The sequence below is a fragment of the Tachypleus tridentatus genome, chromosome 13, assembly GCF_004210375.1.
Source record: "Tachypleus tridentatus isolate NWPU-2018 chromosome 13, ASM421037v1, whole genome shotgun sequence".
NCBI classification, from domain to species: Eukaryota; Metazoa; Arthropoda; class Merostomata; order Xiphosura; family Limulidae; genus Tachypleus; species Tachypleus tridentatus.
The window spans coordinates 155544707-155569277 of record NC_134837.1 but is presented as its reverse complement, the minus strand read 5'-3'; the positions used below and the strand labels follow the sequence as shown (position 1 = coordinate 155569277).

The 24571-nt window shown below is 31.3% G+C and overlaps 1 protein-coding gene across 2 annotated transcripts; it reads left to right on the top strand.

Moving 5' to 3' along the window:
* Window positions 1-1904: 1904 nt before the first annotated feature.
* On the top strand, window positions 1905-24326 carry LOC143240343 (glucose-6-phosphate 1-dehydrogenase-like). Of its 2 annotated transcripts, none has more exons than XM_076482613.1 (11): window positions 1905-2210; window positions 15092-15129; window positions 17341-17449; window positions 17713-17930; window positions 18457-18615; window positions 19743-19868; window positions 19980-20073; window positions 20229-20445; window positions 22711-22916; window positions 23199-23368; window positions 24039-24326. In XM_076482613.1, the coding sequence occupies exons 4-11, from the start codon at window positions 17755-17757 to the stop codon at window positions 24127-24129; spliced, it is 1239 nt and encodes a 412-aa protein (XP_076338728.1). In that variant the 5' UTR covers window positions 1905-2210; window positions 15092-15129; window positions 17341-17449; window positions 17713-17754; the 3' UTR covers window positions 24130-24326. The 2 variants fall into 2 exon arrangements, with proteins under 2 accessions (XP_076338728.1, XP_076338727.1); XM_076482612.1 differs by having other exon boundaries at window positions 1945-2245.
* The last annotated feature ends 245 nt before the right edge of the window (window positions 24327-24571 follow it).

The following is a 24571-nucleotide window of genomic DNA, read 5'->3' as shown; positions in this document are numbered from 1 at the left end:
ACCAAAAATTGAGGACCGCTGCTTTAATCTGTCAACAACAGCTCGCACAGATAATCCTTGTATAGTTTTGCACGAATACCTGAAACCAAATAAACAAACAAACCTTATGATTGTGTTTTGTTTTCATAAATATAATAAATTGTACAACGGTACCGACACAATTCGTTCAAAAAATGTATGTGCTAGTTAGCAAGTTTATTCCTTAGTGAAAATAAACTCTTTGTTTTTCAGTTTTTATCATAATCGGTTAATTAAATAAAAATATACAAATTAATAGTACATTATATTATTTTATAATTGTATTTTTGGCATAGCTAACTCCCTTTTCCCGTCACGAATTTTGAACTACTAACCAAAGAAAGAACAGCCTATCTCTTGCAGTCAGCAGCACCCTACCATTCTCCAGCATAGAGGATTGACTATTAATCTTATAACACATCAACATTTTAATGTGCATGGAGTATTTTGTGATATGTTACAAATTAAAATTAGCTCTCCACTTACCAAATTCCTATGCTATACCACAGAACCAACCTGCACCCATACTTTTAACAATAAGCTCATAAGCACAGAAATGAGCGTGCTACTTTTTCTGTAACACACATGTATCAAGTATGGGCCGTTGTTTATTAATATGTTTGAATGATCGCTCGCATCCCCGTCGTACCAAATATGCTCGCCCTTTCAGCCGTGGGGGCGTTATAATGTAATAGTCAATCCCACTATTCGTTGGTAAAAGAGTAGCTCAAGAGTTGGCGGTGAGTGGTGATGACCAGCTGCCTTCCTCTCGTATTACACTGCTAAATTAGGGACGGCTAGCGCAGATAGCCCTCAAGTAGCTTTGCGCAAAATTCAAAAAACAAAATTGTTTGTGGCAAATCCGCTAAAACTGTCTATTGGCGTTCCTAATTCTGAATTGTCAGCCAGAGGGAAAACAGCTAGTCATCAACACCCACCGCCAACTCTTGGGCTATTCTTTTACTAACAAATAGTGGGATTGACCGTCACATTATAACGCCTCCACGACTGAAATGTCGAGTATGTTTGGTGCGACAGGGATTCGAAACCGCGACCCTCAGATTACGAATCAAGTGTCTTAACCCACCTGGCCATGCCGCGCCTGTACTAAGTGAAGAATAAGTCTGAGACTTGCGTATACCCTCCCTTTAAGGATTTTTTATACATATATAAATTAAATCCCAGAAATGACATTTTCTGTGATTTCAGACAAGCTTTTGTGAATTTATGGTACACTTGTTTGAACTTCTCATTCCATTTTTGTATAAAACTTAAGGCATGTGACGACTTTCCTATAATTTAAATTGCGTTGATAACTAGTGGCATCATGTGACAAATGTGATAAATCACATTTATCATGTGATAAATACATATACATATAGTATTTCACCACTAAAAACAAACAAAACTTTTGCGATAAAAGGTTGTTCAACAGGTCATACTTGCAGTGTGTCTATGATATATATTTTTCCCCTAGTGGCACAGCGCAGCGGTATGTCTGTAGACTCCCACCGTTAGAAAACGGCTTTTGATACCCGTGGTGGGCAGAGCACAAATAGCTAATTGTTTAGCTTTGTGCTTAATTATAAATAAACAATCTGCATATTTATTTGGTGTTTTAATTTAGTTTTAGTTTTTGTTCGTTTCGTTCCTCCATCACTTGTGACGTTCATTGTTTCAAAATAAGTGTATTAAAGTATGAAACATAATCGCTATTCTTCGATAAAATGCAACAACTAGGACATGTGAATTTAAGCATACCGGTTATTCAATAGAACTAACGCTTGTTAATTCAATATGACACAAGAGATTCGGTATTTACTGGTGCGTTTCCGTTATTGCATAATGTTACGTTGTAACCCTATTTTGTTTTGTCTGAAACATACCAACTAGAAACTTTATAAGAATAAACCAGAATAAAGAAGGGTGATGTAATTTCTATTACGAGACTTTGCATTATGATTGGCCGTTGTTAGCAAATGGGAAAATGGGTTGCGCATAAAGTTAAGATATGAGATTGCTACCTGCCTCAAGTTCAGAGTATTTGCAGTTCGTTTTGGTTTGTTAACTCTGTGTGAAAAGTTGGAAATCAACTAAGGAGTATTGTGACATGGCAGTAAATGAAGCATTACAACGGTCTATTGCTTTACTAAAAGAATCTCTTCAAACTCTTGAAGAAACTTACGAAGAAGGTGATTCTCATATATTTGTGGTTTTAGGTGCATCTGTAAGTTTTTTGTTGTTGTTTTAAATTAAAATTAAAGCTCAATGATGTTTAACTTAAAAGATCCTGAAGTACTAGTAGGCCTAATTTTAGAACTTGAACTGTTACTGTTAGTGTGTTTGTTATTGTGTTAATGATAACATTAATAAGTTGGTTAGACACAGAGAAGAAAACTCTTAAGAGTTAAAAGTTTAGAATGTTCACTGACACTGCCAGTTATACATCATTTTCTGACCACATGATCACGTTCGTCAAAAAGCACAAGACAGAATTGCAAAATAGAAAAATGTATCTTTTTTTTCAGGGCCATATCATATGTGTATATACCTATTTATATGAAAAGTTTTCCTCCTTATTTCTTTCTTTATGTTGCAAAGACAAATTTGGTATTAGAGACAACAGAATCATGAGAATGTTAGCTCTTTGAAAATGGAATTCAACTCTTATACTGTTAAAACAATTTGACACTAGAAGTAATTTTCTTTAGTTTAAATTGTTTAGTAACTGAGTGTTTAGGAAAACTTATTATTTTTGTATTTGTTACTGAAGGTACGTTTTATTTTCAAACTAGAGGTATTTAGCTTAAATTAAAACAGCATGAAACCTTGTATCACTGTTAACTTGCATGTCTGATATGTTTCTTATTTTGTTACACTCTAAGTTCAAATATGTAATTAATATTAATAATCATTTTGTCATCAATACAAAATATTTTAATATCCAATATAACAATGATAAATATATTTTAGGAATGCACCTATTTGTGTGTTCTATTTTCTTAAAGATCTAGATAATTGTTAACATGGATATATATTGTTGCATATGATAATTCCAAAATTATGGTAAAAAATTGCAATTAAACAAAATTCTAAAACAAAAATGTTTGACAAAAAGTGGTGGATGATTACTTGACTTGTTAAAATACCAACAAACTGAGTGGTAAGTCTTCACATTCATCAATATTGTATCTTTTCAATGATATTTTCAAGAAGTAAATTAAGTTAATGGTACAATCATATCAAGTCTGGATCTAAGCTTTCAAAACTCAAACCTACTATTCCACATATTTAAGTTTTCATTTCCTTTGTTTTTATTCACATGCATATAAAATTTGAATACCTGAATTAAGTCACCTGTTTTTATATTCTACACCAAACAAGCACAAATTTCTAAGTCTTTCTTTTTAGCACAACTTTTGTCTAATGAGAACAAACTATGTAATTAGAGAAAACTAAAAATCAACTGACAATTAGTATAGTTAATTAAATACACCCTTCTTGAGGTTCTGTTTATAAAGATTAGAATGCATTATTTTATCAGTTAAGTATTCTCTTTTAACAATATTATTAAGTAGTCTATGCACCATTATCACCAAGTCAATCTTTCCTGTAGTAAGGAGCCAGAGTGTTGTATGAGGTTGCAATAATGCTCTTATTCTTTTAATTAAAAGTTCTGTAAACAGATCTAATAATTTTCTTGGGTATTTTAACCAAAGGCACACATGTAGTTAAGTATTTTTTTCTTTTTTAACCATGTCACCTAAACTGCACTTTCTGACAATAATTCCTGTGCTCCTTTTGTCAGAGAAATGTTTTTACAAAATTTCATAAAAGTGCATAATTTTATACTTTCCAATATTGAAAAAAAATTTTTTTTCCTGCCAGTTGTTAAAGTATTTGTGGTCCTTCTTGTCAAACACTTAGCTTTGTCTTTTATAAACCAATGTGTAAGTAAATATAATCTGAAAGACAAAGCAGATTGTTAACACAAATAATAAAGAAATTAGGAAAATGTCTATTTTACCACCATTTAACTTCCACTTCTTGTCCACTAGTTTCATAACATTTCTTGTTTCTCAACATTTTGTAAAGCTCGTACTAAATTCTTTCCAAAAGTTAAAATGTACAATATCTATTAAGATAGCTTCATTTTTTGAGTAAAGTTATGCCCCATCAAAGAATACACAAGTATGCTGGTTAGACAAGAGAACACTTTATGTATTATTTCAAATAGATTGAATAAACAAAGACAACAACGAACTGTTTGATCCTTTAAAATTGTCTTTGGCTCAGCATGGTCAGGTGGTTAGGATGTTCGGCCCACAGCCTGAGGGTTGTGGGGTTGAATTCCCATCTCATCAGACATGTTCACCCTTTCAGTCATGGGTGCATTGTAAATTGACAGTCAATCCTACTATTCATTGGTAAAAGAGTAGCTCAAGAGTTGGAAGTTGGTGAGGGTAGTTAGGTGCCTTCACTTATAGTCTTTCAATACTAAATTAGGAACAGCTATTGTAGATAACACTCATGTTGCTTTGTATGAAATTCCAAAAAAACCACATCACTCAGTCTTTATTTATAGACTTACAACACTAAAATGTGATTTTGATACCTATGGAGGCCCATTAATCAGTGATGACGAGAAAACCCACTTGTAGAGAAAAATATGCCCAAACCAGCCATTTTTACATATATATAGATAGCCCATTGAATGAATGAAAACAATCTTTATTTTTAAGGAAACCCATGGTTCTTCTCAAACCTCTTCCAATAATTTGATCACCTGTTAGAAAAATAACTGTCTTAAGTAGAACCTACTCTGACTTTTCCAAATTTCAGACTAGTTCCTGTTATATTCAGAATACTTCACATAGAAAACAAATGATATTATCCAGTTAATCTCTTGATTATCTGGTAACATTCCATAAGATTTATCTCCTTCCTATTTTTTCTCAGATTAAAGTTATTGGGAAACATTCAAGTGCAAAAGAAATTACAATGGTTAGGATTATGGTAAAGTGGCTCTCCATAATTATATTTAAATATTAAACTTGCAGAGATTGAGCAAGGTTATTCACAACGTTATTTTTGTGTATTAACAGTTAAATTAAACATACAGTATCAACAAATATAGTAATGGTGTACAGTTTTGTTTTTAAATTCTGTTAAACATCGAACGTTTTTCAAAGTCTTATTTCAGCTAAGTTTGTTTCAGCAAGAGAACTTGTTACCTAGAATGCAGATTAAGATTACCTTATCCAAATAAAAGTTGAATACTTAATAAGGCTTGCCATTTGTTTTTCAATTTCGCACAAAACTACACGAAGGCTATCTGCACTAGCCGCTCCTTATTTACTGAGGAAAGACTAGGGGCAAAGAAACCAGTCATCACCTCCCACCACCAACTCTTTGGCCACTCTTTTTACCAACGATTAGTGGAATTAATCAAAACTTTAAAACTCTCCCAGAGCTAAAAGGGTGAGCATGTTTGGTGGAACGGGAGTTTGAACCCGCTAGCTTTAGATTACGAATCAAGCGCCCTAACTAACCGACCGTATTTGTAGTTCAGAGAAACTAAATTTTAAAAATGCGTTTCTCAACGTCATAACAAACTTACACGCTCCATGTACCAGCTACTTTCTGTATGCTATTTTCTTACACAGTGAAGTTTAGTTTCCTGTTTAGTAGGATTTCTTATATCTTCTGTTAGTATTTCTCATTTCTAGACAAATTAACTGGAAAACAGGTGACATCTGTGCTTTATATTTTTGGAAAACCGGGATTCTTCTCGTTTCTGCTGAAGGATGATAGGTCAGAGGTTAATATCGTACGTTTTGTCGTGGACTTTTTTTTTTTTTTGCTGTTTGCCGAGAAAAACTGCAGCGTCATTGGGAATTTTTGCGAAATAGATGGGGAATTTCTCAAGTAGGGAAGGTCTCAAATATCGAGTGTTTGTAATTTTCCCTTGTGTCGCAAGTGCGGAATAATGTGTTTTTAAAGCAACCAAACTGCTAAAACAGGATCTGAATATTAATATTAGTCTTTCTGTAGAATGATACGGTGTCCATTGCGATCGCTTATTTATTTTTCTATGTACAAAGCTGCTAAATCAATCCTAAGTGTAGTTCTTGGGTATGCTGTTCAAACTGATAACATATGGCACTACGACACTGTTTAGTTTCCTGTACATGTGTAAAGTTGAAACTTAAATACTTTTGTCGTGGAAAATTCGTACACGTACTAATAATTCTAAGAACCAATATATGAAAGCAAAGTAAAATGATATAGTATGTCAGTCACTACATCTGCCACATCTAGTGCTGACGATACTATTTATTTAAATGATTTTCATTCGCAACGACATGTTATGAACAAGATTATACAATTGAACTGTATTTATAAGTTTTAAATCATTTACAATTTAGGTTACGGATTGTTAACATACATTTTTTTACATAGGTGTAAGATACCTTTCCGAAGGTTTTACCAAATTTCCATGACATTTTAGTGTTTTTATATAACTGTTTAATGAGTATGTGCCATAATAAATGCTTTAACTTGTTTTTACTTTCAAGTTCTCGTTTGATGTTAATATCTCACGCATTTGTACAGCAAAATTGTTTTCAGAGATTGTAGTGATAAGTAATTTTTTTTGCGTATGACAGTTAAATCTACCAAAGATTGATCAGTTGTAAAGGTGTTGACGTACTGTTTTGAAAGTGCGTTATTTTTCGATTAGTAGTTTTATTACAAGAGAAACTAGTTAAGTGATATCCTAATGATAAATGATTAAAACTACTTAAGCCCTAAGCGTAGGGCTGAAAAATTGAGAATAATCTCGTACCTAGCTAAGATGCTTAGACCATAATAAACAAAGTTTGTTTGCTTGTGCGCGATCGTCTTGAATCGAAAGTTTTCACCTAAACATAAGTGTTTTTTGATAATTGAAAAACTTTAGAAATAATCAAAATGTTGTTCGCTACTCACTAGCCACGTATTACAGAAGTAACATCAAACTAAGAAAAATTCCCGGCATGGCTCGGTGGTTGGAAGCGCTCGACTCGTAATACGAAGGTCGCGAGATCGAATCTCCATCGCACCAAACATGTTTGCCCTTTCAGCCATGGGGGTATAAGTTATGATCAATGCTACTATTCGTTGGTAAACGAGGCCCAGGAGTTGGTGATATTCAACTACTTTCTCTATATAGTCTTACACTGCTAAATTAGGGACGTCTAATACAGATAGCCCTCGTGTAGCTTTGAGAAAACTTAAAAAAACAAACCAAGAAAAAAAGGACTTAAATTAGAAGAATTAAAATTCTTATAAGACTCCTTTTTTTTAGATACGATATATTATTTGTGTGAGAATGAAATATTGAAAGAACATTTTTATAAACTTCTACTTACAGGTTTGCTGTTAAACACTATAACAAGGTCATGTAATGAATTTGAATAATGTCTGACACTTTTTATTTCCTTAAAAAATTGAAATATTCTGAAAAAAGGGCCCCTTGGTGTGGATTTCTGTACATGGTGAGGGGACCTTCAGAGAAGGTTCTGTACTTTCAGTTTACCTCCTCTGGGGGTCTAAACATCCACCTACATGTTTGCCATTCATGGTGCAACCTATAAAGGGGAGAAGATCCTGGTGGTTGAGGGGTCAAATCCTAATACACCATTTTGGCCTTGAATTCCTGGATCTGTTGACTGGTCCATTCTGGCTAAGGTCAACTAAGTATCAGTGTTGGATCTTATCAACAGGTGTTGTGAACATTGTTTCTGATGTTGGTGTTTGGATATAGTGCTTACAAAACCTTGGAATTGCTGCAGTGTCCTTTTTTTGGCATTTTAGTGTGGATATGATTAGTGGGCACCAAAATGTTTTTTCTTTATTATGGATCCCCCAACTCAAAAATTAAATAATAATAAAATAGATCATAGATAAATGACCACATCTTGAAGATTCTGAACAGCAATCTTTAATTTCTTCAACAACTGTACCTCATTTTCTGATATTACATCCTTTATCAGACAAATCTTTAGAGCAAGTATCTCCCTTTTTTCTTTATTCAGAAGTGACTAGAGGGGCTTGCCAAGTCAGTCAGAAAACTACATTCAGAGGGCATTTTGGGGGTAACATCCACTCCAAAACAGAGTGAACTTCTCTTGCATTTGAAGGCCATTAGGGATATACTCATTGAGGTTATTCCACATGTAATATTGAATTCATCACAAGGAGTTATTGTTGAGAAGGATTTGAATAACATCCCCAAGTTGGAGATCCTCGCTGGTTCCTCCACCCAAGGAGTTTCCGCAGTGAGGCATGCATCCACTTGCAAAGATGGAATTATTATGCTGATCAGTGTCCTAATTTTGATGTTTATGTCACCACATCCACTGCCACCATCAAGGTGGGTTATTTAAATTGCAAGGTGTGCCCGTATATTCCACACCCTCTCAGATGTTTCCAGTGTTAGTGGTTTGGTCACTCGAAGATAACATTGTGGTTCCTTGATGTGTGCTCATTGCAGTGGCAAGGACCATGATACCTATGAGTGCAAAATAGACCCTCATTGTGCTAATTGTAGTGGCTCTCTCCCCTCATATTCTTCTTCTTGTCTTAAGTGGGTGGAGGAAAAAATAGGTACAGCATTTTAAAACAGTTCACATCATTTTTTACACAGAGGCTCAAAAGTTACTGTCTATCACTCCATCTTGAACATATGCTGCTGCACTCCATTTCACTGTTACAATGGGAGTGCAAATAGAGTCAGTAGAGTCGTATTCAAACCATATGAAGAAGCATTTGCCCTCCATGGTTAAGAGAGTTGAGAAGTCAATGTCAGCACCTTTCTCTGTCCCCACCATTCCTTCCATTGGCTCCCTGGATCCATTTCCTTTGGCTTCTGGCATTTCCTCAGGTCCATCTTCTTCTCTGGCCCCCAAGATGCAGAACAGCTATTTATTCTCATCCTCAGTCACTAGAATCTTCATTTACCCAAAGAAACCTGCTTACTTGGCCCACGGCAGGATCATGGAGGTCGATAGACCTTCTAATAAAGAGAAATGATGTGGTAGAAAACAGAAGGATTCTCTGGCCAATTTTCCTTCACATAAGTAAAAATGGCCACTTTAATATAGTGGAACTGTTGAGATTTCTGTTCTAATTTGGATGACATCAAAGTGCTGATTGATTCTTACAATCCTGTGTGTATTTCCTTACAGGTAACATTTCTGACACCTGCCAATACAACCATCTTTTGACAGTTTTCTTTGTTTCGAAATGATAGGTGGTATGATGGAGGGGTGGCACTGATGATTGATCAGCATGTGCCCTTCCTATCTTTGCCACTTGATACTTGGAGGCTGTAGTCATCACTGTTTGTTCTATCTAGCAATGAAGACAATTAAATAATAAGCTTTTCTTAGTGCATATCTTCCCATATAACTTAGGCAAGCATATAAAAATTAAATAATTACAAGTAGTGTGTTCTGAAGTGAAAATGTAACACATCAAGTTAATTCTTAACCCAGTTTTACCAATTAACAACAATAACAGCAACACATACTTTGATAAAAACTTAAGCTTCACTATCCTTACTAGCAAACTTATACATAAACATTTAACTAAATTATAAGAAAGTCAAAGAATAGTTGCAATAATGAAAGTGAAAATTAACTTCCAAGTTACGAGGGAATTGGAAAAGTTTTGAAAAGTAAGACTACATAAAAACGACAACAACATACTAATCTTTTTGTTGGCAGTTGAAAGTGAGAACTTGAAAAGTGTTCTTGTTTTAGATATGAACATTACAGAAATGCTACATAAAAATTTAGTGAGACTCCTAAAGTTTTTGAAAATTGTATGTAAATGTATGTCAGCCCAGTTTGCTGACAAGAAACAGTTTGTGGGCTAATTGAAGAGCATGTCATTTCTATAAGAGAATAAGACAAGTAGGTGCCCAATATCCATACACTTAACCCATTTACTCTCAAGAGAAAGTTAATGCTAGAAACCTTCTTGAGCAGTGCTATGTTTTAATTTTAGGAATTACAGTAAAAAATAAATTTATCAACTTTAAAATAAGTGAAACTTATTTTTGCCTGATCCTACAAGGGTAAGTAATGAGTAATCTTGGAATTTTGACAACAAAGCCAACACTAAATATTTAGTATTTATGAAAACACTTGTACACCATCTACATATTTTATGAAATTATGAGTAATTTCTTTCAACTTTTGTATTTTGTTTATCATACTCTTCTCAAATTATTGATTAGACTCTTCCTAAGATCTTTATGGTTACTGCGGGACTCACTTTTCAACTCGCATTTGCTTTAGCTTATTTCATGAGACACTGTTTTGAATGTATGTATTATTTGTAATCTCGGGTACTGAAAATGAAAATACAGCAGTTTATGCCAGATATAATAAAGAACATGCTAGTTTTTCTATGCAAAACCTGAAAGGTAGAATGATACAGTGTTCTAAGCTTTTACATTGAGTTTTATGAACCCATATTGGCAGTCATGGATGACCTGCAACAAGATAACATCAGTGCTAAAGCTGTAGCAAAAGAGAGTTGATTAGCCATTTCAGTGGAGCTAGGTCAACTTATTATCAGTCTTTTTTGCTACAAAAGTTGTTTGGTCTTGCTGTCTTTATGCAGTGTTCTGCAGTGTATTGGTTAGGACTTGGCACAGGCCCACAGTTACGTTGATATTTTGTTTTGAGAACATTTTTCGAGGTATTTCTTACAATAATTGAATAACCGTAATATAGATCTGGCCTACGAAGTGATGGTAAACACTATTCTGTACCAAAGGAATACTTCCAAACATCTGTTTATAATCCTTTTTTTTATTTCTTCATTTTGTAGTAGAAGAATCTATTTACAATATACCATGGTGTAGATATATTCTTGAACTTTTGTAACCATAATTTTTTAAGAGGCTGACATTTGTCTAAACATTAATCTTTAAAGCGGGTTGCTGGTAGAACTTCAAATACAGGAAGTTAACTTGTGGCTGTAGAAATGGTAGACTGTTGGATGAAGAAACAAGATTACATCAGCTACGTCAATGATTGAGATCTGCAATGCTTAATTCTTCCATAACATCTACCAGTTGTTGTTTATCATTATTGTTGGAAGACATTTTCAATATTTAGGTATATGGCAATATTGATGAGATATGAGAAAGTTTTATGGAGCTAGTAATGCTATCTGTACCTATAGAAATTAACATAAATTATGCTAAGGTAGTTGAATTAGTAAATTAAATGGCTTAATAGAGTTGCTTTTTATATTGGCTGTCAAATGCAAAACATGTCGCAGCTTGCAATTACGAAACAAAACTTAATGTCCTAAAATTGGGAAAAATTAGGTAAACCTTTATTCAATGCAATATTATACAAATAAGTAAAATATGTAAAATTAATTTGAAATTTGTGAATTAATTTGTAAATACACTGTACTGAGACCACCTTTAATGATACTGATCTGTTACAGTATCATTTGTTTGAACTTTGAGCATTATTGTTATTATTGCATTAAGGCTTTATTATTAAAGCAAGAGGCTCGCTTTAAATTTGCAAATTTTTGCTATTTTTACAACATTGTTTATATGTCACTTTACTTTCGTGTTGTTACAAAAAAGTAGAGGGAAACTGATTGCATCAGAGAATGTTTTAAAATTGAAAGTTGGAAAATTCAAACCTGACTCTGATTGACATTGATAAAATTCATTTGTCATAAGTGGCACATTTTAGTTACACATTTTAAATTCTCCACATCTAAAATTGTGAAAAAGTTTGATATATATATTTTTAGTAGATGTTAAACTAAGAACTATTTCATTATGTTTTAAGGTTAAAAAGAATGTTTGAAAACCATTCCTTTTATACATATTATATGAAAATGTATTTTTGAAAATCTGTGACTAAAAAGTAACCAAGTGCAAAATATATGGTGAAGCATTGCTTCTTTTCTACAGGTTGGAGAGAATTCTTTTAAAATTATAACTTCTAAATACAAGTTTGTTTTCTTACTTCATTATTTAAGTGGCAAGTGAGCTTTGTACATGTATTTTTCTGTGATGTATGTACAGCAAATATGATTTGTAGTAAAACATGAAAAGATACTTGGTCAGTTACCATTTTCATCAAAATGTGGATGTTTAAAGTAATTGAATCATTTAAATGCATGTTTTCTTTGCATGACAGAATTTTAGGATTCCAAGGAAGGAAAGCTAAACAGAGTGCACTTTACCTGCAATCTCGTATTGTACTATATATGTTATTGTATATGTATCTAGTCATCATTGTTTTATGACTGTCATGTATAAATACACTGACAACTCTTTGTGTTGTTATTTTGTTATTTAAGGAACATCAGTTGCTTCCTAATGAACAGACAGATGTAAAGAGAAAAACACCCCCCATCCCTCCCTCATCATAACCACCTAATCTTCCAAAGGGCGGTTAATTTGCATTGATTTTTAACTGGGGGTAAATGAAGATGTTTGGAAATGCTGGAAGTGACATAAATAACAACTATAAAAATTAAATAATACAATAATAAGTTAAAAGTTTTGATACTAAAACTATTTTTTTCATAGTGGTAACACAAACTACTAATTTAAGGTATGAACTTTTCTCATGGTAGTAAATAGATTGTAAGTCTCACCAATTAATCAGAGTAACTTTGCATTTAAGTGTTAGTGGTGCATAGTGGAAGGTAGCTATTGTTTTGGTAAGTGATAGTCCCTACACAGTGTAAAGTGAAAACTTTATTTACATCTTGTAAACTTAAGTGTTACTGTTTTTTGTTTTTTTTTATCTTTAATTCTACTAATTTATGGAAAAGTGGGCTTAAGTGTAATAAATGTTGCCATGTGTGTCATAATCACTCATAGACACAAACACTGGCTCACTGATGCTCCACTTAGAGTGAAGTTATGGACCCCCTATATATATATATAAATGGCTGGTTTGGGTTGAGAAAATTTTTATGCAGAGGAGCATTAAAATCATGAGAGCATGAAGCAAAAAATTGCATAACTTCTTGGAATCTCTGTAATGTAGCTAGCTTTCTTTAGACGGAATGATAAAAAAAGAGATAGCCCATTGTGTAAATTTGTGCTTAATTTCAAAACAAACAAGTTAAGGATATCCCAACCACTAAAAATTATATTTTAAAGTAAGATCAAGTTAACTTATTTTTGAATGACTGTTTAGTTAATAGGAATATTCTGGTAAAAATGAATAATTTCAGTCAACTTTTAGAAATCTAATCATGTATACTGCCAAACTTATCATACATTCTTCCTTATTCAACAGTAAATGTTTAAATAACTCTTAGAATTCCACGTGTATTATGAAGCACTTTGTTCTCTACAAATTGTGAGTCACTACAGTAATATACTGATGTGATAAGTTTTTCTTTATGTATCTAATATTTTATGTCCAAAGTTCCTTTTTCTGAGGAAAATTGAAAAAAAAAATAGCACTTGTTTTCAGCCTACATTTGAAGGTTTGTCTAGGAAGTGACATTATGATATTCACGTGGTTTCCATTGTGTGATGATTGATCAGTCAAGAGTTTGGTGCTTATGTTAATCAATGGTCAAATGTTGCTGAAAGGCAAAACTGAATATACTTTTGAATAATTACAGAAATGGAGTAAATCAGTGTTTAGAATGCTTATAACAGTATTTATGTAAAACTATTACATCAATATTTTAGAAGATTTATTGTAGATATATAAATGCATTGTGTGGTGATAGGTCAAGAAAGAACAAAAAATAAATAATTACATGAAATGGTATTATTTTCAAAGCATGCTCAGCATATCTCATAGCTATTTTCCTACTGTTGAGTGTTTGGTATGTTGATTCCAGTTTTCTTTGTTTCTAAATTGAATATTTTTTTTCCTTGCTGTAATTATAATTTTCCTTTTCTTGATGCATTAAAATCATGAGAGCATGAAGCAAAAGGTCAGATAACTTGGAATCTCTGTAGTGTAGCTAGCTTTCTTTAGACGGAATGACAGAAACTCAAGATACCTATGTATTTTGTTCTATTGTAAGTTTTTTGTTTCAGTGTGGGTTAACTGTATGATTAAGTTCATGTGTTGAATTAGCTATTACTGTATTGAAAATGACATACTTCTTCAAAATATGAATTTGAAAAGATGAGAAGAATTTACAAAAGTAAGTTGTAAAAAGGTTATGAAGTGCTAACAGAAGTTTTGCTCATGTGTGGTTGTCAAGACCAAAACCACTTAATGTCCTAAGATACGAAAGAACTTTAACCAACTCAGTTTCCAGGTTTAATTCAAGAGTTTGTTTTGCTAGTATCTTTCAGATTTTCTTCTAGTTTTCTATCTTCACTTTCTAATTCATTAAATTTTTATATCATACTTTCTATTTTAAGTCATTATTAGTCAATGAAACTTCTTAAACAATTTTTAGGAGTAAATTTTCAGTATAGAATTACATTAACTGAACACTTAATTACTCCTGAATCTCTCTCTTTCATATTGTTTGGCTGTACTTGTTTACATAAATACAGAGGTTTTCAAGTGAGTAAACATTTAGCAAAAAGTAAATTAAATTTCTGTTAGTGTCCATTAACCATTTGACTGCTAATTCACCTTATAGGGTACAGTATGTCTCCAGTAGTATATAATTTACTGCTTGCAAAAATTCTGTGTGCATTTAAAATGCCTGCATTTAATGGAGTAGAAAAGCTAAATCAAGCATTACCACCATCAGTGATAAATAGTTGAAAGGTTTCTGCTGATGTTTACTATAAACTGATAAATTTCTACAATGCCTAAGCTATTCAGAAAGTTTGATATTTGGTGAACATAAAGGAAAACTTCATATGCAAGTAACTTGGATTGTGAAAGCTACTATACTGAACATATAGCACTCATGATTTATCCAGAAAATTTGGTGATGTCAATAAGTGTTTCAGAGGGTTTTAGTGATAAGTTTTCCTTAATAGTTGTTTTGTGGTTGTTTTAATTAATTTTTTGTAAGAAATATGATGTTTACCTTTATACAGGGAGACCTTGCCAAAAAAAAGATTTATCCAACATTGTGGTAAGTAAATTTAATTATTTTTTTAAGTAAATAATTTGTGAATAACATTTGATATTTGACAAATACCATGTTTGAAGTAAAAGCTTATGGACTTAGGTCTAATAGAACTTAATTTCTTTAATCAAAAGTAAATAACCTGATGGTGTAAACAAATACATGTGTAGACATGTTTTGAGTATTTTAAACCAACAACTAAGATAAATTTTTGTAATAGAAAGCTTTACTTTGAGATATACATAACATCAAGAACATTTTCAAGTGTGTATACACACCTTTAATTTTATGTAAAATATATTCACGTAGTGAGGGACAGTTTAGTATTCATGCAGAACCTCTCCACAATTCATAGTGAAAAGGTAATGATAGTCAGCTTAGTTCTACTAATATATTGCAATGTTGTTAAAATATACTGACTGAAAATTCATTCTTGATAATAATTTTTTTCATTTAATAATGTCCAACTCTTTACAAATTTTGTTTAGTTGAATAATAACACTGTCAATACAATATTTAACCTTGCATCCTTGAATATTAGAATTTGATACTTTATAACTGTTTTAAAAAGCATATTAACCCTATAACAATGAGCCATAGGTCAAAGGCCGTGTCATAGTATTTGCTAACTTGCATTCAAAATGTTATTGAACTACTATTTTATGAATTTATGTCAATAAGTTTTATATTAAATTGTAGGTAATTCAAATTTTAGTATTATGTAATAATTTATTTTAATTGCATAGTAACTACTGAAAGAACGTGCCTAAAAATCAAATTTTGTATCATATGTGGAAGGTTTGCAGCACTGATTCATATTAAATTTTTATAATGTCAAAATACTAGGTCTGTTGTTTCATGTGAATTAGGAATTCAAATTACCAATATTTACAAGCTGAAACATAAAACAAGAACATCATATCTTTGCTATTTGAGATATGGCATATGTACAGAATCAAACTAAGTAACCCTACTCACCTCTTTTTATTTTTGGAAATGTTATCTTGTATACATTTACTTCAATATATGACATGAATAATTAACCAAAAGCTCAGAATGTTTCTCTAATTGCTTTCTCAGCCACTTTAAAATGCTAGGAAGCCATCTTGTTCTTTCTAACCAAGATTGGTTATGTCTTTTAGATTGCTCAAAATTACATTTTGTTTTAGACAAAATACAGCTTGATTACCAAGGTTGATAAATTACAGTGAATTTCTGTAATATCTATAGTTATTATCCATATATGAAACCTAAAAAAAATTTTTATTTCACATCCTGCATGTACAAAATTTGAAGAGGCTTTACAAACCTACTGTGAGGAGTAAATGAGTACAAAAGTCATTGTAACTGGAAGATATAATTGTTTACTGTATTCATTTATTTGCTGTTCTATATTTTAAGTAAAATAAGTTAGTGATGTATATACATATGTAATGTATGATAATTGAAATGTGACAGTATTTTATTAAATACTAGTCCATTAAACCACGTAGACTAAATTTCAGTTTTATATAACAAGTGTATTTGTGCTGCATCAGTGCAACTTCTGTAATATTGTCTAGGCATGATTGGAAGGTCAATATAATAAAAATAAAAAATATATGTAAATGTATAGTGTTAAAAGAACTAAGCTATTTAAATTAAATGCTTATATTTTTTGTGTTTATAAGTTGTAGTCATCCTAGAATGAAAAAAAGCATGATCTCTATTTCCTAATTTTTATGGTGGTTATGAGGTCAATCAAAAGACAGTTCCCATGTAGTTAGGGTGGACAAAATAACAGACCAAGTATAAAGTTTTACTAAAAACAAACATTTGAAATGTATTTAGAAGGTTTTTTGTAGATTACTTAAATAATATTTGATATTTAGGGGATAAAATATAGTTTTTAATCATAACATGAAAATCATATTGCACTTGGACTAGTAATGAAACAGACCCAACAGCTTCACAAACAAGTCTTAATTATAGATAATACATAAATATTTAATCTTTTGTATACAGAAGATTTGCAATCTTTACTAAATGCCTATCAAATTTTATAAAGGTATACCTCTTGCATCAAAAGTTATATTAAAAATACTTAACTCGTGTATATTATACCAAGTCTGTTCCAAAAGGATTAAGATAATTTGAAGTATGCATGCAAATATTTTTAAATTAATTGCAGTAGTAATTGTTTTTAGTCTGTATAAGAAACTTATTTTATTTTACAAGGTCACTGTATCGAGATGGTCTGATTCCGAAGAAAACAGTTTTTGTAGGTTATGCACGTTCCAAGCTAACTGTTCATGACATCAGGAATAAAGCTGAGCCCTATTTTAAGGTAATTTCTATTTGCTAGTGGGAAATAATTTTTATTTTGAATTTATTCAAGTATCCTTGTATTATCTTTAAGACTGAAGTGAAATTTTTGTATTAATTGGTTTATTTTTGTCTTTCAAAACTTTTTTGTAAGCAAATCATTTTTACAGAATGATTTGCTTTTCATTATAATAATGTGTTTTAGAGTGTGCTCAGTTTACTTAAGAAAATGGAAAATTCACTAATAGCTACAGTATGTGATACATTATTTTGTATTTCTTAAAGGTAAGAGATGAAGAAAAAGAAAAGGTCAATGATTTCTTTAAAATGAACCACTATGTTAGTGGTTCATATGATATTCCAGAAGATTTTCTTCAGTTGAATCGGGAAATCTGTAAATATGAATTGAATAATTGTTGCAACAGATTGTTCTACCTTGCTTTACCACCAAATGTGTTTGAGTCATCAACTACTAACATAAGAAATCACTGTATGGCCAGCAAGTAAGTTAAAGCCACAATACATTCTGCTGGAAAGAGAAGTTTTATTGAGTTATGGGAAAATGTGTACAAGATTTTTATAATATACATACATATAATTTTTAAATTTAATTTTCCTAATGCTGGATTATAGAGTTCCTTTTTATATTACTAAATATATACAGATGATAACGGTAAATGGTATGAAGGATGATGAACTTGGGAACTATCAATATCTGTATTAGTTATTAATACTCTTAGTTTTGTGTTAATTAGACTTAAACTTTTGTGATAAAATTGAATATGGTTTAGCAAATAATAAAATATTTTATATCTTATCTTTTTTTCAAGATAATCTTATTAATGTGAATATATAAATGTTGATTATAATGTATATTACTAATAAAATTGTGTTAGTGAAAATCATTTTACTTGTTTATGTTCTGCTTTCCTTTTCTGATGAGGAAAGGGTGACTGAAAATGTGTACATGCATGCATTTGAAAAAAGTGTTTTAATAATAAGATGCTTATAATACTGTTCATTTATCAGGGGCTGGACAAGGATTATTATTGAAAAACCATTTGGACGGGATTCTAAAAGTTCTGCTCGACTGTCCAGTCACCTTAATGCATTATTTAAAGAAGAAGAGCTTTATCGAATAGATCACTACCTAGGCAAGGAAATGGTACAGAACCTTATGGCTTTGAGGTAGGATTCAATTTAGTCAGGATGTAATCTACATATAATATTACCTATTTAGTGTATAGTGGGGAAATTAATTCAGAATTGGGAATGTCATTTAAGTAAGCTTTCTTAGACTAGATTGATAGTGATATGAAGTTGGTATGGCATTTAGAACAGTTGTAAGTCTCTGGGCTGAGAGTGACTCAGTGGTCAACATGCCAGGCTGTTGTTCTGTAGGTGACATCTGTGACTGCCAAAATAAAAATAAAAAGTATGTAACTCATTGAGGGCAATCGGTGTGTTATAAGAGTGATAGTGAGATGTCATATTTGATTAGAGTATCCCTCAAGTAGCTTTCACATATAATTTTTACATCCTAAACTATTGTCATATATATATATATATCAGAACAAAGTGTGTAAAGCAAACTTTAATTATTGGCTTTCAAGGTTACATAGTTAAGCTTATAGTACTTTATATCAGCAGTTATTAATATTTTTTAGTTGAAACATTTTCAGGCTAAGATTTATTCAAATATAAGATTTGTTTGCTAGTGGCTTATGAGTATTTTATACATTAGTATGTACTCCTAGCAACTTTCCATAAATATTTCAAGTTTTGATGAATGCCAAGTAAGTTTAGATATTACCTCAATTCCTTCTTATGACTAAGTAGTAATTGTTTTTCAGTTCAAATGCAAATTTAATATTTTTATTAAATATGATTGTATTTGGGCTTAATAATTATATTTAAAAATTTAATTTTAGAATTATGTAGTAAATGTTAACAAACCTGATTAAAAAAAAAAAAAAAATGTAGGTGAGGAAATTATAAGCTGGCAGCAAAGATGCAGCTTAATTTGTGGTGCATTGAGCTTAACATTCAAAATGTTAAATAATATAAGCTTAATTAATTAACAGAAAAATATCTACACTGTTTAAAACAGCATGTTTTTTTTTCAATCGAAAAGTAAGAGTACACTAGAAATTAAATTGTTGTTCAACACTTTATTAGAATAGATAGAGCATAGATTTCTTCCTGCTATCATTCATAAATTTTATATTTAGAAAACAAGAAATTGCACGCACGCACACACTATTAATCATAATGTGAAACTAAATTAACATAATGCTAATTCATTTTACTATTAGATTTGGAAATAGAATCTTTGGGCCAACATGGAACAGAGAACATATTTCTTGTGTGATGGTTTCCTTCAAAGAACCATTTGGAACTCAGGGACGTGGTGGATACTTTGACAACTTTGGCATTATTAGGTAAGTGCAATGTCAAGTGGTGGATTAATCCAAAAAGTGTTTAGTATCTTGGCTTGAATTTAAATAAATGACAATATTTCATTATAATCTTTATTGAACTTCTATTTTTAGGGATGTGATGCAAAATCACATGTTGCAGATGCTATGCTTAGTTGCAATGGAAAAGCCTGTGTCTACAGGAGCAGAGGATATTCGAGATGAGAAGGTATTGTTGTTGTCCTGGATCTTTTTTTGCATCAAAAATTCTTATATTTCTTCTGTAAGGGGGGTCTGAGTATTGTTGTGTAAACTTGGAAATTTCATGAAAAGTTTACTTTTTAAGTCTTTATACATCAATTCTGCTTATGTGTTAATCCATAGGTAAAGGTCTTGAGGTGTATGCCAGAAGTCAAACTTGAAGATGTGGTTTTAGGTCAGTATGTTGGAGATCCCAGTGGAGAAGGGGAAGCAAAAGAAGGCTATCTGGATGACCCTTCTGTCCCTAAAGGCTCCACAACAGCAACGTATGCCATGGTCACCTGTTATGTCAACAATGAAAGATGGGAGGGAGTACCCTTCTTTCTTCGATGTGGAAAGGGTTAGTATATTTAATAAATAATAATTTAATAATGTTTCTTTCCCTCTGAGTTCATTTTACAATGCAAAATTGTTTTCAGTGTGTTATGACAGTGATGTTGGAAACATTTAAAATTATTGAAGACCTAATGAAATTCAATTATGTAGAAAAACTAACAAGGAAACATTGGAACAGGAGAGATAACTGTTGCACAAGTGTTAAAAAAGAAGGGTGTACTACAATGAACATACTAGCATAAAATATCTGTTCTGCTACACTGTTCAAATATTTATCTTATGATTTATAGATGTCTGAATACAATGACAAAGCTTCTCTAATACTCCCAAGTACTTCTATAGCTACTTTAGGAGTGGAGTGTCATTGATGTTCCTTGTAATTTTTTTCTTCCATTTATCTTAGAACAAATAAATTGTATATAGTTTTGTCTTTATAACCTCATATTATTTGATATAAGTTTGTACAAATTTTTTTTTACAATTTATCAAAAAGTTACCTTTTACATATCCAGTTAGTTTCTGTTTAATTAATATTCATTAACATACTTATTTTGATTCTTTGTTTTACTAAATGCAGTGGTTATCACTTCCAAAAATTAAAGTTTCATCATTGATCTAGGCCTGTAAGTTTTAAAATGGTGACAGTGGGGCATATCCAGGTGTAATTGAATTAACTGTATTGCTGTATCAGATAGGTCTGTCACATAATCAAAGATTCAATCAATGTATCTGTTGAAGCTAATTCCAAGTCTCTTACTGAGTCAATGTTAATGGAATAATAGACTGGATGCAAAGTGAAATTACTAATTAACAACATGCTGTTTATTGATATGGGACAATTATGTTTATTGGCTATTTAACTGTTCAAGCTGATTCAATATACCAAACTGCCTAAATCCAACATTCCTGAGTTTGCAAAAGACTTAATTTACCCAGAGCAACTTGAGCTGACCACATGACTGATTATTCTTTTTGCAAATAGGTGGGGTTGTAACCTGTTGGTATAACCCAAACAATTGTTGAAAGACATTGTTTTCAACATAATTTCAGAGCATGTTATATTAAGCAGTGCTCTCCCCAAGTGGCAGTGTATATTATTTACTTTTGAGAATAGTAAAGGTAAATTGAAATAAAATCAACAATGTTTTTCACCATGTGTTATGTGAAGCTTTAGACACATTCAAAACAAATAATGAATTCAGCATAAATATTATAACAGTACAAAGCAATAAAATTAATAATGTATACATTTACCAGAATTGATTAAATTAGGCAACTATATTTAATTAGATATATATCTAACATGTGCATTTTTCTTTTCAGTATATCATAAGTTATTTTATATTTGTATGCATTGCTTAGATGGGATATCCTTAATAATAATGCTCAATAAGTAGGGATTTAAATTGCAAAGTATTTTATTGTTGCCTTGCATAGTCTAAACTTTATAAGGCTTAACTACCACTTTGATACAGAAAATTTCTGTAGCTTTCAAACATATATTGACCTAAAAATATTCAGGAAGTAAACCTAAAAGTGAAGAAAAAAACAAGATTTCTTTCCAAGCCTTCTTAACTTCCCACTGTTCTAATTCTTTTCTGTGTTGAAGCTTGGTGATATTTCTTTCACACCAAACTAATAATGTACCTTGCACCACATTATTCATTCAACATTGATGTAAATAGATTATAAACTATGTTATAAACTGGTATTCAAACATTCCCTGTAATGTTTATTAAAGTTGAGTTTCATTAGTAATTGTTCAAGCACCTGTTGTGAGGTTATGAAAGAATGAAAACTAAGAAGCTGTATTAATAAGGTTCAAAGAAAACTTGCATAAGAAAAAAACAACCTAAGATATTTATATTTTTAATGGATTGGTTTCTTATCAAATATAAACCTGTGCTTTTGGGGGATGTACAGAAATATTTTAAAATGTTTACAGGTGAGACTTGAGAGCTGTGGAGAAATGCAAGTTTGAACAATTTTTACTTTGCAGATATATTAAGTAAATGCTACAAAATATTCATAAGTTTGAAATAATTGAAATTATTATTTTTACTCATATTTTGAACTTTACTATGCAGTTGTGCATTATCCAACTCCAAAAGTGCTCACTGACCAGAAACGCTTAAGAAAATAATTCCAAATGATGAATTATTCAGAGTAGTTTTATTTCATATTTTTATGATATAGATAAATATAACCTAACTTTATTGTAATATTCAAGCTGAGTGATAAGATTTACGGTTTTGTTATATTTCAAAAGCCTTAAATGAGAGAAAAGCTGAAGTTCGTATACAGTATCGTGAGGTTGCTGGTGATATCTTTTATGGAAAGAGCAAGAGAAATGAGTTGGTGATTAGAGTACAACCAGGGGAAGCTGTGTATGTTAAAATGATGAATAAAACTCCAGGAATGTCCTTCAATATTGAGGAAACTGAATTGGATTTGACCTATGGCAGTCGATACAAGGCAAGATACTCTTGAGTTGAAAAGTATATTTGATTGATTTGAAATTGTGAATATCAAAAGTTAAAAAGCTATAATTTAAAAATGTACAATACCTCATATCAAAGGTATAAATTGAATATAAAAATATTAAATTAACATGAAAGAAAAAGTTGCAAAGCATTAAGTTTGAGAATTCTCTAATTGATAATTTTATTGATGAATCAGTTCAGTTGCATAATGTTGCTTCTGACAGTAAATATATTCCACTTTTAATTATCGTAAAAACAATCATTATTTTAACAGGGACTAGTTATGCCTGATGCTTATGAAAGACTTATTCTTGATGTATTCTGTGGAAGCCAAATCCATTTTGTTCGAAGTGATGAGCTGGCACAAGCTTGGCGAATCTTTACTCCACTACTGCATAAGATTGAAAAAGAAAATGTGAAACCAGTAACCTATACCTATGGAACGTGAGTTGTTCAGCAGTTGTGAATTTTAGCCAATATATTTCAATTGATAGTGACATTTAATTATTTTTTACTAGAGTACTGTTAGTGTTCTTTATAGGCTACTTGTGGAATTATATGTTGCTAAAAATATGTGTGAAATAAAATGTATAAGTTGGAGCTGTTTTTAAAAAATACAGTTGAACTAAATGTAATTGATAATGCTCCAATTCATTATGAATTTTTACTAAATCCCAGAAATCAAATTAATTTTCAATGCTATTAAGACCTTAGAATTAGCAATTCTAATTATTTGTATAAGTTATATTGTCAAATGATGTACACACATTTAGCTTTTAACTAAATAACTATTATGGAACTGATTTCAAGGTTTACTGAACTTAATTTAATAACAAAGTGGATGTATGTTACAATTTGCTTTAACAATGTTCCCATTTTAAGCTTTGTTTTCTTACAGTGAAGACCCCCCCCAATTGTGAAATGTAGAATAAAGTTTTAATGTGTTTAGTTAGTTTTTGATCTAAATATGCTATGAATTTGTGGAAATTCTTCATCTCTGAATGCTGTTTAAAAAAATTTGATGATGAAAGTTATTTTATTAATTGTAAATGGTAGAGGTTTATTCTTGTTACCAGTGCTGTATACCCTTATTCAAAATGTGTACTTGTTACAGTCGTGGACCAAAAGAAGCTGATGAATTATACCAGAGTAAAGGGTTCAAGTTCTATGGGACCTACAAGTGGGTGAAGCCAGCAAGCTTGTGAACTGTGATTTTGAATTTTTTGTTTAGTTTGTTTCTGTATTTGATTTACAAATAATATAAGTTTAATAATATATGACTGAAGTGCCTTTTTTTTTGTTGCAATATTTATGAAACATTTATAATTAGAATGAAAAACTAAGTTTACTTGCCTGTTGTGTAAGTGAATAATAATAATAATAAATTTTATTATTATTTCAAGAACTTGACATTTATTTTTTTAGTGGAAGGGTTAACCATACTTAACTAAAGTCATTGCAAACATTAAGAACTTTTATGCACTCTTTCTTATGGTCACCTAATCTGTGGACTTATGGCATATTTCATTACATGACTGTAACAAGTTATTGCTCTGTCTTCCGAGAAAATTCACTGCTACGTGTGCTTCTGTTTGTACTGTGGTAGTATTCAAGGAGAGTATTCGTAAATGCCTTTCATTAAAGTCA